Source organism: Seriola aureovittata, chromosome 12 (assembly GCF_021018895.1).
Source record: "Seriola aureovittata isolate HTS-2021-v1 ecotype China chromosome 12, ASM2101889v1, whole genome shotgun sequence".
NCBI classification, from domain to species: Eukaryota; Metazoa; Chordata; class Actinopteri; order Carangiformes; family Carangidae; genus Seriola; species Seriola aureovittata.
The window spans coordinates 23,798,969-23,814,938 of record NC_079375.1 but is presented as its reverse complement, the minus strand read 5'-3'; the positions used below and the strand labels follow the sequence as shown (position 1 = coordinate 23,814,938).

Below are 15,970 nucleotides of genomic sequence, written 5' to 3'. Positions count from 1 at the left end.
GGATAGAATCTCTGCAGAGCCAATTTTCAGTCTGAAGTTGTTGCTACTGTTACCGCACCGAAGTGGATGGTAATTTATGTATTTCTGCATTTTCATCTGTATTGCAGTCGAACCAAACAGCCACCCTTCTATAAAAAAAAAGAGGTGTCAAATTGCCGAAGATAAATAATCCCATTTATAAGTAATATGAAGCAGACTGTGAATCCCATTTTCACCTGTGAAGATGGGATGCATATGAAATAAACAGGCTTGTTTTGTGGGTAAGGCACTCATCTGGAAAAAAAATTTGTCTTTGAATACTCCTCCTTAAACTTAACTTTTTTAACTCTGAGTACTTTCAAAGGAGAGATTTTGTCACCTCTTTAAGTTAAACGGGGAATGAAATAACAGAAGTAGCACATGAGGCATAAAATGGAAAAAAGCATTAGCAGTAACACCCATCAGTAAGGTACAGAGTTATTGGAGTTGTTACCAAGGAATGAAATCTGTGGAAGATTTCCAATGCCGAGACAAAAGCCAATCAAACAAAGATACAAAGTGAAACACAACATATATGGTGTATATTGTATATTTCCATTTCATGCCGGCGTTCACTGTGACAGAATTAAAAGAGAAAAACATATGTTAAGAGGAGATGAATTGTCCGTGCCACATTAAAATCAAATCACAACAGAAAAATGAAGAGGTGTCTTCAGTGTTGTCCGGCAGAACTGCACTGATCTTGCCAATACTAAATGCAAAGCACGGTCAGTTTTCACGAAGAAGTGTGTTTTGAAATGGAGGCGCGTTGTCCCCTGTCAAAATGGAACATGATCGACTGTCCAATTACAACTCGGATGTGGAAGCCATGGTCTGTCAACACTGAGGATTCTGCCAGGATCATCCCTCTGAGAGTCTGATTGTACAGGCGGCTGCAGCGGAGTCCGATGCTTCAAACCGCAGACGGTCAATCACAAATGTGACTGAACGTTCGATCCACATCCCAGAGGAAACCGTTTTTAATGTGAAAGTCCGTCTGTCACGGCTGTCATCGTGCCGCCGATGATAAGCTCCGCCCAGTGTGTTCCAACCCCGAGCTGTCTGGACGGTTGATTGTTTTTATGCCTCCACTCGCTACTCTCTACGTAGTCCACTATGTGCTGTGGTTCGTCCGCCATTTTGTCGCCTCGTCCGAATGTATAGTGAGAATTATTATATGCTATATAGTGGACTCAGTAAGGTGGTCACTAACCAAGCAATATATACCATCATGCATTGCGCTTCTGTGCAGGTGAGTAGTGGACACAACCCAGAACTCAAGGATGAAATGATTGATGAATAGATTTTGGTGGACAAAGGTCAAAGGTCACCGCAACCTCACAATCACGTTTTTGGCCATAAATGATTAATATGCTAATTTGACACAGTTCAACTCAAATGTCTCAAAGGATAAAATGAAGTGATGATATTTTATAACCGAAAAGGTCAAAGGTCAACTTCACTGTGACATCATAATGTTCTGCAAAAACACTTTTTTGGCCATTATTCGGTTCTGTAGCTCAGTAACTCGGCCTGTTGGTGGAGGCGTACAACCATGACGTGGTAATTGTAGTTCATTCTGCTGTGGAGGATGCGTCTCATCATTTTGTTATTCGCTTTATTTCTTTGTTGTATTTGTTTTTAATTTAAGCATTTTAAATACACCACAAAAATCAGCAGCTAAGATTGAAAGAAACGATTAATTGAATGTTGTTATGTGTAACTTCGTGGACGCCTGTGAATTGACACACCACAGCAATTCCTTAGTTTAACCCGATTAACTCTGAATCAGCTGCTGAGCGACACAAAAATAATAACGACTCGTTAATTTCCAATTACTGAAATGTTATTTGAGACATTATTTCTGCCCCTTCCCCAGAAGTAAAAGTCGTGCATCATACTCAGAAACAATTAGTAATCTTTCACTGCATTTCACTGCATGATCCCTTTTCCATTACTTTAGAGTCACTGGGAAAATCCTCTCATTTTCTTGTGCATGTATCCTTAAAATTAATGACGAACAATATCCATATCTCAAATATAAAAGCATTTATAATCTGCAGTAAACAAACACAACTTTTTGGTATATTTTGACATACATAAACATATATGTTTTGCCTGTTAGTGAGACATACATTTTACATATATGGGCATAAATCAATGTAAAAAAACTCAGTGTGATAATGTGTAACTAATTAGTATGTAATTAGTTTTGTGCCTCTCAGTTGATTCAGCATTAATCGGGAAGATTTGTCAGTGTATTGATGTATCTGATCTAATACAGAGTGTTTCACTAACATATACTAAGTTTCAAGTAGTGAATCATTATCAGTAACTGATTTTACTGCTTCTATTATCATTTGCTGAGAAATCACCATCAAACCGCGTGAGATTTGAACCCGTTGGACGAATGGGATGTGACAGATGTGTTTGCCAAGACACCACAGGAATTCAGGAAAACTCCAGTTCAGGAATACCGTAGCTTCAATACACTTATCCAGCACGCACACGAATCCCGCATGTACTGTCGTTAGTGTCACACCCATTATAAACTAACGTGTCACAGCCATAATCCAAACGACCACAATCACAGTGACAGCTGAAGTCATGGCTACAGACAGTCTCAGTCATCCTCAGCTGCAGCCGGTTACAGCTTAATAACACAGTACAGCGAGCCACGTTACCCCGGCTCCGCTAGTCCTCCTCTCTAGCTGCTGAGCCGGTCACAGCTGAGGGTTGCACCAGCACACACACTGTGGTCACCAGCAAGGGGAGAGGGAGGGAGGGAGACAGATGTGAGGGAGATGACACAGGCACACAGAACCACAGTGGACCACAGCCTGCTCTGCTGGGCTGAACATGACACAGTACTATCTGTGTCTTTCCCTCTTTCTCTCTCTCTCTCTCTCTCTCTCTCTCTCTCTCTCGTGATGTCTCTCTTTGTCTCTCATTGATGTTTTTTTTATTTCTTTCCACACTGAGCCACCGCTCCACTTTGTGCACTGAAAATGTCCCAGGTGACCTGATGGCCACTGATGATCAGACAGATTATAAATGGGATTATTTCAAAAGACAGTTGATATCACATGACCCAGTCCCATACGCTGCTACACAGCCACATTAGCTTTTGCGACAGTCAAAGTTAGGCAGTCACAGTTCACACACAATCATTTCACAATAAAAGGGCAATGCATAGTTTCTGTGTATGCATGTCCACAAGGGTCTGCTTTTTGCAAATGTCATTATCTGCCCATGTCTGTTATGTTTTCACTTGTTGTTGTCATGGGGTATTGATTGTAGATTGAAAGTTCCAGAAGTCCTGACGGCTGGTTTTAAGGCTCAGTCTCTGAATACAGGCTGTGTGCATTTCTCTGTGGACTGAGGTTTTGATACTTTCACAGTATTAATATAGAAACTAGACCTGATCTATAATCACACTACACATGGAAATCTACCATTTGTACAATATGGGACCTTTAAACAGTAACTGAACAGCTTCCTGAATCGTGATGTACAGGGCCTCACGTCTGACCACACCCAACCACACAGTGAGCTCTTTAAAGTTCAAACCAAAAACAGCTGTTACCTGCTCCGTCTTCTGTGTTGTACTGTATACACAACCACATCACCGTGTTTTCTCTTTCCCCTCTGCAGGTCCGTTGGGTTTTGGTTGAGAAGGGCCCAGTCTCTGCTGTACTGCAACGAGCACGGAGTGCTGGGCTCCTTCTCTGAGGAGGTGAAGAGCTGCAGCTGCCCTGCGGAGCAGCCCACCTGCCAGGGAGCCGTTCCCTGCATTGTGGGCACCTCCCCCACCTCCTGCTCCTCCTGTGCCATTGACAACGCAACCCGCTGTGGAGCCTGTCACCATGGCAACCTCCTTCATCTTGGTTCCTGCCAGCCGAGCATTGCCGCATCCCTGGACCACTATCTGAACTTTGACTTGGACATGCCTGATGCTGAGGTTCTCATAGCTTTCTCATATCTGTGTTTCATATACTGTCGTTAAACCTCTGTGGACCAATGATACAGTAGCTCTGGTTAGAGACACTGATACTGGTTTCTTTGTGCCTCGAGACAAACAGATCTCTAATATTAAAAGCACATAAAAAATACCCCATAAATTGACAAACTAAATGTCTGTATTGTATTGTAGTTTGCTACAGTGCTGCAATCTTTGACAAAGACAAACATGAAATATGACGACCATATTTATTTATCTCTGTCATAATTTTCCCCGTTTCAGACTCAAAACATACTGGGAACGCAAAAGAAAGCACACAAGTTAACAGTAAAAGCCAAATCTGTACAATGAGCACACCCAACGAAAACCTGCAGGATTAGGTTCTTCTGTTTTTATAGTCAATTCCCTTTTCATAAAAGTTCAGTAAAAATGTTTCTATGACATTAATAGGTCATTCCACAAAGTTACACATAAAGGTCAGTTTACTCTTCATGAGTACTGCTCGTATAAAAAGGTTGTTTAATGTCTTCTGTAACTTCCTAACAATAGTAGTAGTTAGCATGGGTATAAAATAATATAATCAAAATATATAATATAACAAATGTATAAATACACCATAATATAACAACATTATACATATGTATATATGCAGTACATTAAGTACCCGTATTTATCCCTCCTCAGGTGAAGTACCTGCTCCAGCGACTGGACAGCAGAATAGAGGTCCATGCCATCTACATCAGCAACGACGTCCGCCTGGGAAGTTGGTTCAATCCTGCCTGGAGGAAGAGGATGTTGCTGACGCTCAAGAGTAACAAAAATAAGTCCAATCTCATCCACATGCTGATGGGCATTTCTTTCCAGATATGCTCGACTAAGAATTCAACACTGGAGCCCGTGCCTGCGGTTTACGTGAATCCTTTCGGTGGGAGTCACTCAGAGAGCTGGTTCATGCCAGTGACTCAGCCCGACTTCCCCGACTGGGAGAGAACTCGACTGGACGCCGTAGTCACGGCACAGTGCTACAACTGGACACTGTCTCTGGGCAGCAAATGGAAGTCCTTCTTTGAAACAGTGCACATCTACCTGCGAAGCCGCATTGTCACAGATGATCCAACAGTGAATGAAACTCTCTTCTATGAGCCGTTGGATTTGGATGACCAGACGTCCAACCTTGGGTACATGAAGATCAACACGCTGAAAGTGTTTGGATACAGCATGCACTTTGACCCTGAGGGCATCAAGGATCTGATTCTCCAGCTGGACTACCCCTACACGCAGGGGACACAGGACGCCGCGTTCCTGATGTTGTTGGAGATGAGAGACCGGATTAACCGGTTGTCTCCACCGGCGCCGCAGCCGCTAGACCTGTTTTCTTGCCTGTTGCGCCACCGGCTCAAGCTGTCGGCCGGAGAGGTGGCGCGCATCAAGGATTCTCTGCAGATCTTCAACTCCAAGCTTCCCAATGCTTCTCCTGAACCTGAGCTGGCCCAGCTGTGCAGCTAGCTGTCTAGCTTAGCACACAAGTCAGGTTCAGGAGTGATACTGCACTTGGAAAATGGAGTTGCTGCTTCAGGGACAACCCTAGACTGAGTAGGGGGAGGTCCTGCTGTGTTGGCTTTATGGACCCAAATCGTCAGGATTTATAGAACATCCACCTCTGATGGCTTTTCTTTCGGTCGCTCTTGGCTGGTTTTCTGGTGTCACGTTTTTATCACAAGTTGCTACCAGAGAGTAGAGTCATTTTTGACGGGAGAACAGCTGATGCTTGGACCCTCTTTCAGAAGCTCTACTGTACCAGCCCGGAGGCTTACGTTTGCTGTTACTGCCCTGCTATTGGCAAACTGTACGACTGGTTGAAGCCAAGTGACTCTGGTTTTGTGAACTGGAACCTCTGAGAGCCGATGTCATTAAGTATACCTGAGATCTCTACCTTGCAAAGATGAGGGCGATTTTGATATGTAAAGAGGAATTCTTAAGGGGGTCTTCAAAAACGAGTCAGCAGAAAAGGATTTCCCCTTTTCTACGCCTATTTTCTTTGCCTCTCGGGGGAAAGGGAAAATGGGATAATATTATATATGTGGTGAATGAGTTGTTATGTTATGCTTAACAGTTTAAAATTTGATAATCCTGAACCCTGTTACTGTCTTTGAATATTTCTTTTTAATCCCTGCCTTCCATTTTATCTGGCATTTGAACACTTGTAAGTATCTATGCTTAACATTTGAGTGAGAAGCCTGTTAGTGATGTTCTGTCCTTGGTGGTGTGTCTATACCAAAAGAAGGTGAACACATCAGCAAACTAAATGGCAAAATATCTTCAATGTTGAGTTCTTTTTTTGAGCTGAAAATCATTAAGAAATCTTCTGATGTGGTAACAAAAAGGTCTGCAGATACAAACGCTGTAAATAATGCTCCATCTAACCCCAGGTGTGGACAAGTGCACATTGCTTTTTAGATAACCGAGTGCAAAGACCAAAAAAATGTTTATAACAAAAACAAACTCATGCCTTATATGGAGATTCAATGTTAAGATAAGAAGCACATTTAGTTTTTGTGTTTGATTTCCCAGCGAAGGCTGTGTTGCTTTTTATATTTCAGTATTTCTACCAAGACAGAACAACAGACACATTCTCCAGAATACGTGGTAATGTAGCTTTTCCATGTAAATGCCAGTCACACTTTCTGCAGTTACTTGTTTTGATTTGATGTTGTGAAACTTTGACTCACTATTCACAGTGCACACCAGTACTTGCATACTGTAATTGTTCTGCGAAATCCTTCTATCTCCAATCAGACAAAATCTAAGTAACTGATAGAACCTGTTTGATTTTATTATGCTTTTAACACAAGGTTTTCAATGTTTTGGTTTAGTCTCAGGTCAACGAAACTGTTTTTTTTGTTTGTTTGTTTGTTTGTTTGTTTGTTTGTTTGTTTGTTTGTTTGTTTGTTTGTGTTTCCGTTTGGGTTTTTTTGTTGTTGTTTTTTACATGTGGGTTCAGTGTCAGCTGCGAGTTACCACAGCGACTGGACTTACAAGATTTCTACAGGGCAGTGATGGTACTCTTGAGAGCTCCTTAGCAGGATGATAATTGATATGATTTTAAATTTACTTCACTAATTTCTCACTGACAGTCAGTAAACCTTGTATGTCATTTTCAGCAGTTCTTCTGTGCTCAGCTTGCTTAAGTAAAAACAAAGTGGTTTATCTACCTGGCATCCTTTTCCTTGTTTCAACCCCTCACTGTTATCACATGTACAATGATGGAACATATCGATATATATATGACAGGTACAGTTTGTCTGTTGACAGCTCAAATTCATATCTCTTCTACTGTCCTCGCCGTGTGAGAACCCAATCCAAGTGTGCGCAGGTGGGGGGGTGGGGGGGGTGGGGGGGGACGTTTCACTGAGGGAAATGCTCTAATCAAAAACAAGTGACCTCACGGTTTATGAAACGTCAAGTTCAAATTGAAGTTTAATGAGCACAAAGTCGCAAAAAAAATCCCTGCCATGTAATTTGATGGGTAATTAATATTAACTGTCACTCTATTAGTTCATTTTTATAGACCTATATTTTTAATTAGGCAAACTAAATGCAGCTCCCAGGGCAGTAGTAATTGAGTTTGGTTTTGGCCTCAAGACGGATTATCTCCGACTGGTTTGACTTTGGACATGTTTCGATCTCGCCTGTTCCAGTCTTCAGTCTCATCGCTGGCTGACTGATCCACTCTGTCATGTTCACACAGAGACATGTGCTGTTCTTTACTGTCATTTACAATATAGTATAGGTAACGGTCCTTAATGTTTCATGTTACAACCAAGCATCCTCATTGTAGTTGTCTAATTTTATGCATAAATGTGCGTAAAAAGATATTGTATCATACTTTCTTTGTTACACTATCACTACCGATTTCATCATTTAACTAGAAGGTCACACAGAGAGCGCAGACCTCCACCACGGCCAGTGTCAAGCAACGTACACCAGACTTCACAGGAAAAAAAATCCAGTTCGTAGTTAATGATCCGGATCTGTCCCAAACTTTAGTGGGTTCTTCCCTGGTCGGTTCTGAAATCTTTGTGTAATCGTGCTGACAAGCAAACCAACAGATACGGGTGAAAACATAACTTCCTTGGCGGAGGTAACAACTTGATCAAAAGGACGGAAATGATTCAAGTTCTGACTCGTTCTCCTTTTTATTGGATCTTCCTAGCTGAACTTGATGCAAGCATGTCAGAGGCTGCAGTTGAATTTTACCGTGTCATACTGACCATAAAGTTGAATCCACACCTTTCTTAAACAGTTTCAACAAATACTGAACATTATAGACTTCATGAAGTCGTGCAGTCTCTAATGTGAAGCCACGGTTAGGCACGGCAGGTCCACTGGTGTAACTCTGTGCAACAAAAACACCGGGCGGTTACATAATGTCAAACTTGTTGTTTCCATTAAAAAAAGTTACCTGTTACCTATCTGCTTGCCTCGTAGCCCATAAGGCCTTCACATAACATTTTCTACCTTTCCCCGTCAGCTGCTATAATCTGCACCTCATCCCATGATTTCCAGCTTCTTTGATCATTGAAAATAATTACAGAAATACAACCTGAAGAAAAGCAGACCACATTTATAATTCTTTGTCGATTCGTCAGTATTGAACTGAAGGTGGTTTTGGATCATTGTGAAGACGAAAACATTGCACACTATTATGCACGGACACATGATGACCATAGGATCTCTCAATTCAAAAGTAAAATCGACATAAAAGAGACATCATCTGCTCCCGGCAGTATATTTGAGCTGCTGTATTCACTCAGTGCATCGTGGGGATCACCTGGTGATGATGATGGGATGACAGTACTGTGTGTGATTAGCCGTGATTGTCACAGTCTCAAACACGCCCACCTGTAATGTATGATGTTCTGAAACTACCCTGTTTTCTAGGTACGCCAACAGTGCACCAGGCAAGGTCATGGAAATACCAAAATGCACTTGGCTCACCTCTGGCACACTGAGCTGGGTGCACTAGACTGTGAACTGTGGCAGAACGCTGGATTCATGAAAATGTAAAGTGGGTTTCAATCCATCTGTTTTGATGTGCAGTTTGAACTTGAGCATAAAAGCACATGGTGAAAACAACAGAAATTGGGAAAACACTGAAATATCAACAAAAGTTTTTTATTTCTTATAGGATTCAGCCTTTAACATTAGTGAGTTTATCTCTCCCTCGGGCATAAGTCAATGCATAAAAACCTGACTTTCCGCTGGTGCAGCCTCCGCCTCCCATGATAGCCTTAAAAGGCAGCACCCGTTCTCACAGAATCTGGAGTTCAATTCTGTGGCTATCGTCTTTACGCCTGGCAATAAAAACAAAACGTCACAAAGTGCAACAAAAACAGACGTCGCTCACAGTGATGGACCCACACAGAACTATCATCTGAATGTGCAGCTCTCCTCATCTTTACTGAACTGTATAACCGAAACCAAAAATAGAGCTAAAAGAGAATGAATATTTAACTTACATTTTTCAGGAAGCCAAAAAATGGTTGTACAAATACATAGCTGTTTACATGTTCACCATATCAGCTCAATATAAAAGGTGATGTAGTAATATCTCATTCACAGCTTTTCCCCAACCCAAAGATTTGCCAAAAGAAATCAGTTCCTGCAGGTTTGATAAATGCAACAGTCATTCACATTCGCAGTCCTCCCTTAAAAGCATTTGTAATAAGAAGAGAGGTGCACTTTGCAAACATTTCCTAAAATAAGTGACTTTTCTTCATGCACTTGCGTCATACTTCCAGCACATGTGCCTGGAACAGAATGTGTCACATCTGCAAATGAAAAGGACACAGCAAAAGCTTCAGTAAATCTGGCCCCTCTGTACGTCGCCATAAAATGGATGCATAAACTTCCAATTACCCTCTGCCCCTCATAATAAGATGAATGCCTTCTAATATACGGAGTGCAGTGTTTTTTTGTAAGATGAAAAGCCAATTTCCTGGGTTGTCAGGGAGCAAACAAGAACCAAACGCACACTGTCACATTACATCAGGCTGCTGGTTTATCTGCTGGGGAGAGCAAGAGAGGAACGGAGAGAGAGACAGGAAGAGTGGCAGGGACAGGGGGGACAGGGAGACAGGGGGGAGAGAGCGCTTCGTTGGCCAGCTTGAGCTGCCAGCGTTTTTTGTTTTTTTTCTACCCCCATAATGAGGTGGGGAAGGAGTCACTCTGCATTGGGTTAATAAACAGTTATTCATCTTCAGAATGGCACCCGGGAAACAGGAGCGGGTGTGCCCTTGGGCTAATCTTCAGGCCAATGGAAGACAGCCAATTCATCAGAGTACCATTCAGACTGCATACTACAAACTTTCTGGACCTCCCAAAGAAGCGAAGGGAAGGGAGAGAAAATGAGAGTGATTGAAGAGGGAATAGATGACATAGAGGGAGAGATGGAGGGACGATAAGGTTGAGAGAAAGTGGAAAGGAGAGGAAAGGTGAGAGGGGTTGGGCTGCTAGTCGCGGAGTGATTTATGATGTTTAGAAAGTAAGACTGTTTGAATTAATGAGGTAGAATTGGTGAAATCGACTGGCACCCGAGCATGTGTGTGTGTGTGTGTGTGTGTGTGTGTGTGTGTGTGTGTGCAGACTCTGTACCTGTAGGTCATTTGACATAGTCATCAATAACAGTGCAGATTTCGGGGGTTTGAAATTACTTTCAAATTACACTATTACCAATGTATCCAGAGGAATGATTCATGTTTGGAGACGGTGTGAGAGGGAGACAGACATTTAAATGCAAAGTTAGAGATTGTTTGACCTTGACTGAAAGCGGCAGAAGCAAAGTTGTTCTTATCTTTAGGTGGTTGATTGTAACTGTATCAACAGTGGCATCATGGCTGGAAAATCTGAAATTCAGGACTTATAGACCTTGTCAGTTTCACGACAGCTTGCAAAAAAAAAAAAAAAAAAAGACCCCAAAATAAATTATTCCTCATATTGCTTTCCAAGACTCGCTAGGCAAACTCATTCATTACCTCTGACCAAGAATAGACAAGGTCACATTACAAATTCATCAGTATCGCAGCAGACTTTTTTTTCTTTGTCAGCATTTTGAAGACATGAAAACTGCTTGTTAGCCCTGGCAGTGTTACAGTATGTCCTTACACCCCGACTCTATTTAATAAGAGATGGTCAAATAAATCATATCAGCACTCTTTCTTCCCACATATGTGGCATATTTTTAGAGGTTGTACTCCATTTTTCAAGCACATAACCTACAAGCAAACAACTTTCAAAGTGACAAGAGTTTGAAAACCACCAGTGTTAATTTTGTTAGCAAAAACTATGACGAAAAATATTTGGAAATTATACAAACTAAATAAAAAGTAACCTTTGTTGACATACAAACAAAGCTATTATGTGAAAGACAGATGGACAAACTAAATCTTTTAATGTTTTAATAACCTGATTAGTGAAAGAGTTTCTCAGCCACCCAGAGGTTGATCAGCTGCTTGACCTGTTAGCTAATCTTAGCTAATGTAAGCTAATGTTACTGGGTCTTGGGAGGAAAAAAAGTAACAGTAAATGCATCTATAGTCTCACTGAAAATTAGCCAACAACACAGGTGGGGCAAACCCTGAAGAGGCAGGTCAGCGTGCCAACATTTATAAACACATTACAGTAAAGGAGCTATTTGTAAGTTCTGCTATTGCTACATAGCTAACATTAGCATTAACAGCTGTTTACTTACCACTAAACTAAAAGAAGCGTTGTGAGTTCAGCATCAACCTTCATTCCTTTACTCATCAGGAGCTGTCTCCAGAGGTGGAGAGCAACACCAATGTTAACTCTTTTGTCTTTTCTTCCAGTGAAGTTAGCATGCTAACCAGCTAGCCCCAGCCTGTCTTGTCACTTCCCGATAGCGACTCACTGTAGCCTCCAATCTGCCCTGAAGACATAGCGTTGTTCAGAGGGCACAACACACATAATAAGAGCTTCGTCTTGATGTAACTTTAATTTTACTTTCTATCTGCTAAAAGGACAGGTTTGCATTAACTTCTTAGCTGCTCCCCTTCAGCTCAACCCAGAAAAGTAGTGAAGTAGTGAATAGTGACGAGCAGTTCCTTCAAAGGACAAACACTAAAACTCAAAATCAGATGCCAAAATGAACACCACAATATTCCTCTTTGGCTTCCTTCTCTTGGATATATCCACGACTTCACCAGCAACAGAGCAGAACAAGCACAGACTTGAAGATTTATTTTCCACTCACACCCACTTAAGAAAGATCGAACCCTATGCTGTCCTGCCCCGGTAGCAAATCTGTTTCAACCTGAAATATGTTCAGTTACAGAAGGTGTCTCATAATGCAGTCTCATGCTGTGTATAATTTTCTAAAGTAATTTAGTGGCTGAAACATATCAAGCTTGGCTGTGCATTTGGCAGACTATCACTGGCACTGGCACGCGGGCAGCTTTCTGCCCTTAAACCGTTCATCTTTTTATATTTGTAATAGGCAACAGTTTTATCACATCTTTTTTGTGGTACACTTTTTGTTATTTTGGCTCTGGAATGGATTTTGAAAGTGTAATGTGATGACTTTCAGCTTTAATTTGAGTTTACTTTCACTTTTCAAAATGTTGTGCCCAGAAACCAAAAAGAAACATTCAAACTGCTTAAATAAAGTAATTATACGAGTATATAATAGTCAAAACCTTTGCAGTTAAACTACAGACATGGTGGTGGAGCTCTTTGCCCTTTGACTGGTCCTCAGCTGTGGAAACACATACTCAGTTGCATTGAGGCTTAGGCAGAAGAAAATGTTGCTTTTTTATCAAACTCTTTGGTTGGCGGCATCTTATGTCCAATGGAAGCTAGAAGGAAAAGAGCAACAGATTTATGGACTAAATGCATTCACAGTCAGGGGGGGGCAAAGATAAAAGAAATTCTTCAAAAAAATACAGCCAGTTGTGTTCTTTTTCTTTATGAAGCCCACATACTGTATAGATGACAAACATGTGGACTTTAGAAGCTGTGTGGAGTAAGAAGCAGCTTCCTCCGGGACCACTGCAGAAATCTTCATCCATTTCTTTGAGTAGATAAGAGTGTAGTTAGTCAGAGGGCGCCATGTATTAACCAAAGCAACAACAGATAACGGTCTGTTTTTATTGTTTTTATCTGTGTACTGTATATACAGTACAAACCAGATCTTCAGGAGACTGGAGGAGCTTTCACTGCAAATCAAGCAAATAGAAGTTTTATAGAAGTTTCCTGGAAGTGCACAATAGATTCACTGACCTGTCTGTTAAGATTGAGTCCAGATTTAAACTCAATTAAAATCAATGCACGGAGGGATAGGAAGTCAGATGCAAAGCAGCAGGGCCGAGTCAGGACAGCAAATAAGAGGATCGGCACAGCAAGGCTAGACAGGATCTATACCCTATTATTTCAACTTCTGGAGCAGTAAGCAGTTTTATATCTATATCCTGTTGGTTTTAAAGACCATCACCTTGCTGCAAGCGACTTATATCTATCCCCAACAGTAAAATCTGAGTCTTATCGCCTGTTTAGTATCAAACTGTGGCACACAAAAACTGGATTTCTGCAAAAAAAAAAAAAAGCAATTTGAAGTTTTCTCTGAGCACTGGAGGGAGAGACTGAAAGAAGGATTTTGACTCCTTAAGTTAATGGTGGGAAAAGCTCCAGTATGGAGCACTAAACCTCTCAGCTAGCACCAGAATAAGATGTTGTTCAGACTCTGGAGGACATTAAAGACGCTGAATGTAGTTTGTGTGCCCGGATACTAATGGTCTCTTTGAGGACAAGTGTAAAAAAAAAAGGCAGACATACAGTACTAAAGAAATCGATGCTATTTTCTGTTAAATTCAGGAGTTTGTTGGCTGAGACCTGACTTCATCCCCTGGTGACGTGGAAGGCCACAGACCTGGGGAAATGAGGTGTATGCTTTTATTTGACTTTACTGTCAATTATAAGGGGGATGTTGACACGGGCTGCGTTGTGCAGCTGCTTCGGGACAGGTCTCAGCTGGTCTCCGAGCAGCTGCTTTGGACCCGTCTTGCAGGAGGTCACCACAGTCACTCAGCTGCTAGCCTCTGGCCAGGCTCCTGGCATCAACACACTGACCTTCACCAGTGCCAGGGGAACCTTATATACTGACTGTAGCCTAAACAGGTAAGACACTTCCTTTCCATCCACAGTTATGGCCACTACTTCGGACACTTAATGCACACCATCCACAAGATGCTCTCAGACAGCATCTCCATTGTTTTCAATCTTAAAAATGACAGCAGCCTCACCAGTGAAGCCGGCAGCAGCAGCAGCAGCAAAGAGAGATGTAGTGTGATAAAAATGCATGAGGAGAGAGAGAGAGAGAAGAAGTGCTCAGTGCATCATGGGAGTTATGACGCAGCCTTAGCCTATGGTTCACGGCTCACCTGAGCCAGCTCTAACTATAACCTTCATCAAAGAGGAAAAGTTTGAAGCCTAATCTTAGATGTAAAGAGGGAGTCTGCTTCTTGAAGCCAAACTGGGAGCTGGTTCAACAGGAGAGGAGCCTGACAGCTGAAGGCTCTGCCTCCCAGTCTAGTCTTAAAACTCCAGGAAGCACAAGTAGACCTGCAGTTAGAGAGCGGAGTGTTCTGTTGGGATAACAGGGAACTACGAGCTCTTTAAGATATGATGGAGCTCGTGATTAAGGGCTTTGTACGTGGGGAGGAGGATTTCAAATTCTCTTCTGGATTTTACTGGGAGCTCCATGCAGAGACACTAACACAGGAGAGGTGTGAACCCATTTTTCTGGTTCCTGTCAGACATCCTGATAATAAAGAATTACAGCAGTCCAGTCTTGAGGTTAACAAATACACGGACTTGTTTCCCGTTAGATTCAGCACTCCACTCCTACCTTTTATAGATCATTTTACAGATTCTTAAGCATTTTAACCAAACACTATGTATCACATTAGACTAAAGTCACATGTCTCACTCACAGGTGAAGCTGGACTGTCTCTGACATCAGTTTTGATGATATTTGTGTTATGACCAAACTGTTAAAGCCTTTTCCTACCTGTGAGGTCTTATTTTTTAAAAGTTACTTCATTTGTTTTTTTATACTTATTTGTTTATATTTCAGATTACGTGCATCGAAAGGAGGGAAGGAAAATGCGAGAAATGTCTTAGTTTTGGGCTGAGTTTGGCTGCTAGACCTCAGGGAGTTTCCAGATGATAATCTTTGCATTTCACATTTTCACACCTGCTGCCTTGTTGTGCTCGTGTGAGAGTTGCAAGAGAGAGATGACATCAGGACAGAGGGGAGCAACAGTCTGTTGGGTTTTGACACACATTTTGTGACGGTTGAAGTAAACCAATGTTTTTTTTTAATTGCCATGAGACGCTGCAAAATGCCGCAGATGTCAGGTGTGACACGCGGCAAAGGTTCACTGCTTTTGGTCGAACATAAATTCAAAGCTATTGTAAAAGACGTTATTAGTATTCAATGGATTTAAAAGAGAAAACCACACAGTTCTTTCCAAATTCATTCCAATGTACTCAGTTATATTAGTGAAGATTTTCCAAAACATCTGCTGCCAAAACATCAGCTTTTAATGGTACAGGACAGACTGTTGGAAATCATGAGAATCAATGATGAGGAACTGCATTGGAAAATAGCTATAAAATATCTATAAAAAGTCACAGTTACAAGACTATGTATACATAAGATGCATTTTGAAGAAACATCCAATCACAGAGCTTAAAACGTGTGTCAATGACAGGTGGTTACTTTTTAGAAAACTGATAACTTAATTAATTCTGGGTCAGATTTGGCTTCTATACATCTCTATAATGATTAATCAGTGAATAGGTTATATACAATACATATACAATTTATAAAATAGTAGATAATAGTGGAAATTTCCCAGAATGCAAGGGGATTTCTTCAAATTGCTCGCCTACAGATCTTCAGTTTACAATGGG

General features: G+C 41.5%; 1 protein-coding gene across 1 annotated transcript in view; it reads left to right on the top strand.

The window, feature by feature from the left end:
- Positions 1-7,190, top strand: part of brinp2 (bone morphogenetic protein/retinoic acid inducible neural-specific 2) — a 203,892-nt gene extending 196,702 nt beyond the window's left edge. The window contains exons 8-9 of the mRNA XM_056390563.1: positions 3,673-3,979; positions 4,664-7,190. Of these exons, the coding sequence (XP_056246538.1) occupies positions 3,673-3,979; positions 4,664-5,485 (1,129 nt within the window). The 3' untranslated portion in view covers positions 5,486-7,190. The remainder of the gene's footprint in view (positions 1-3,672; positions 3,980-4,663) is intronic.
- Positions 7,191-15,970: the final 8,780 nt, after the last annotated feature.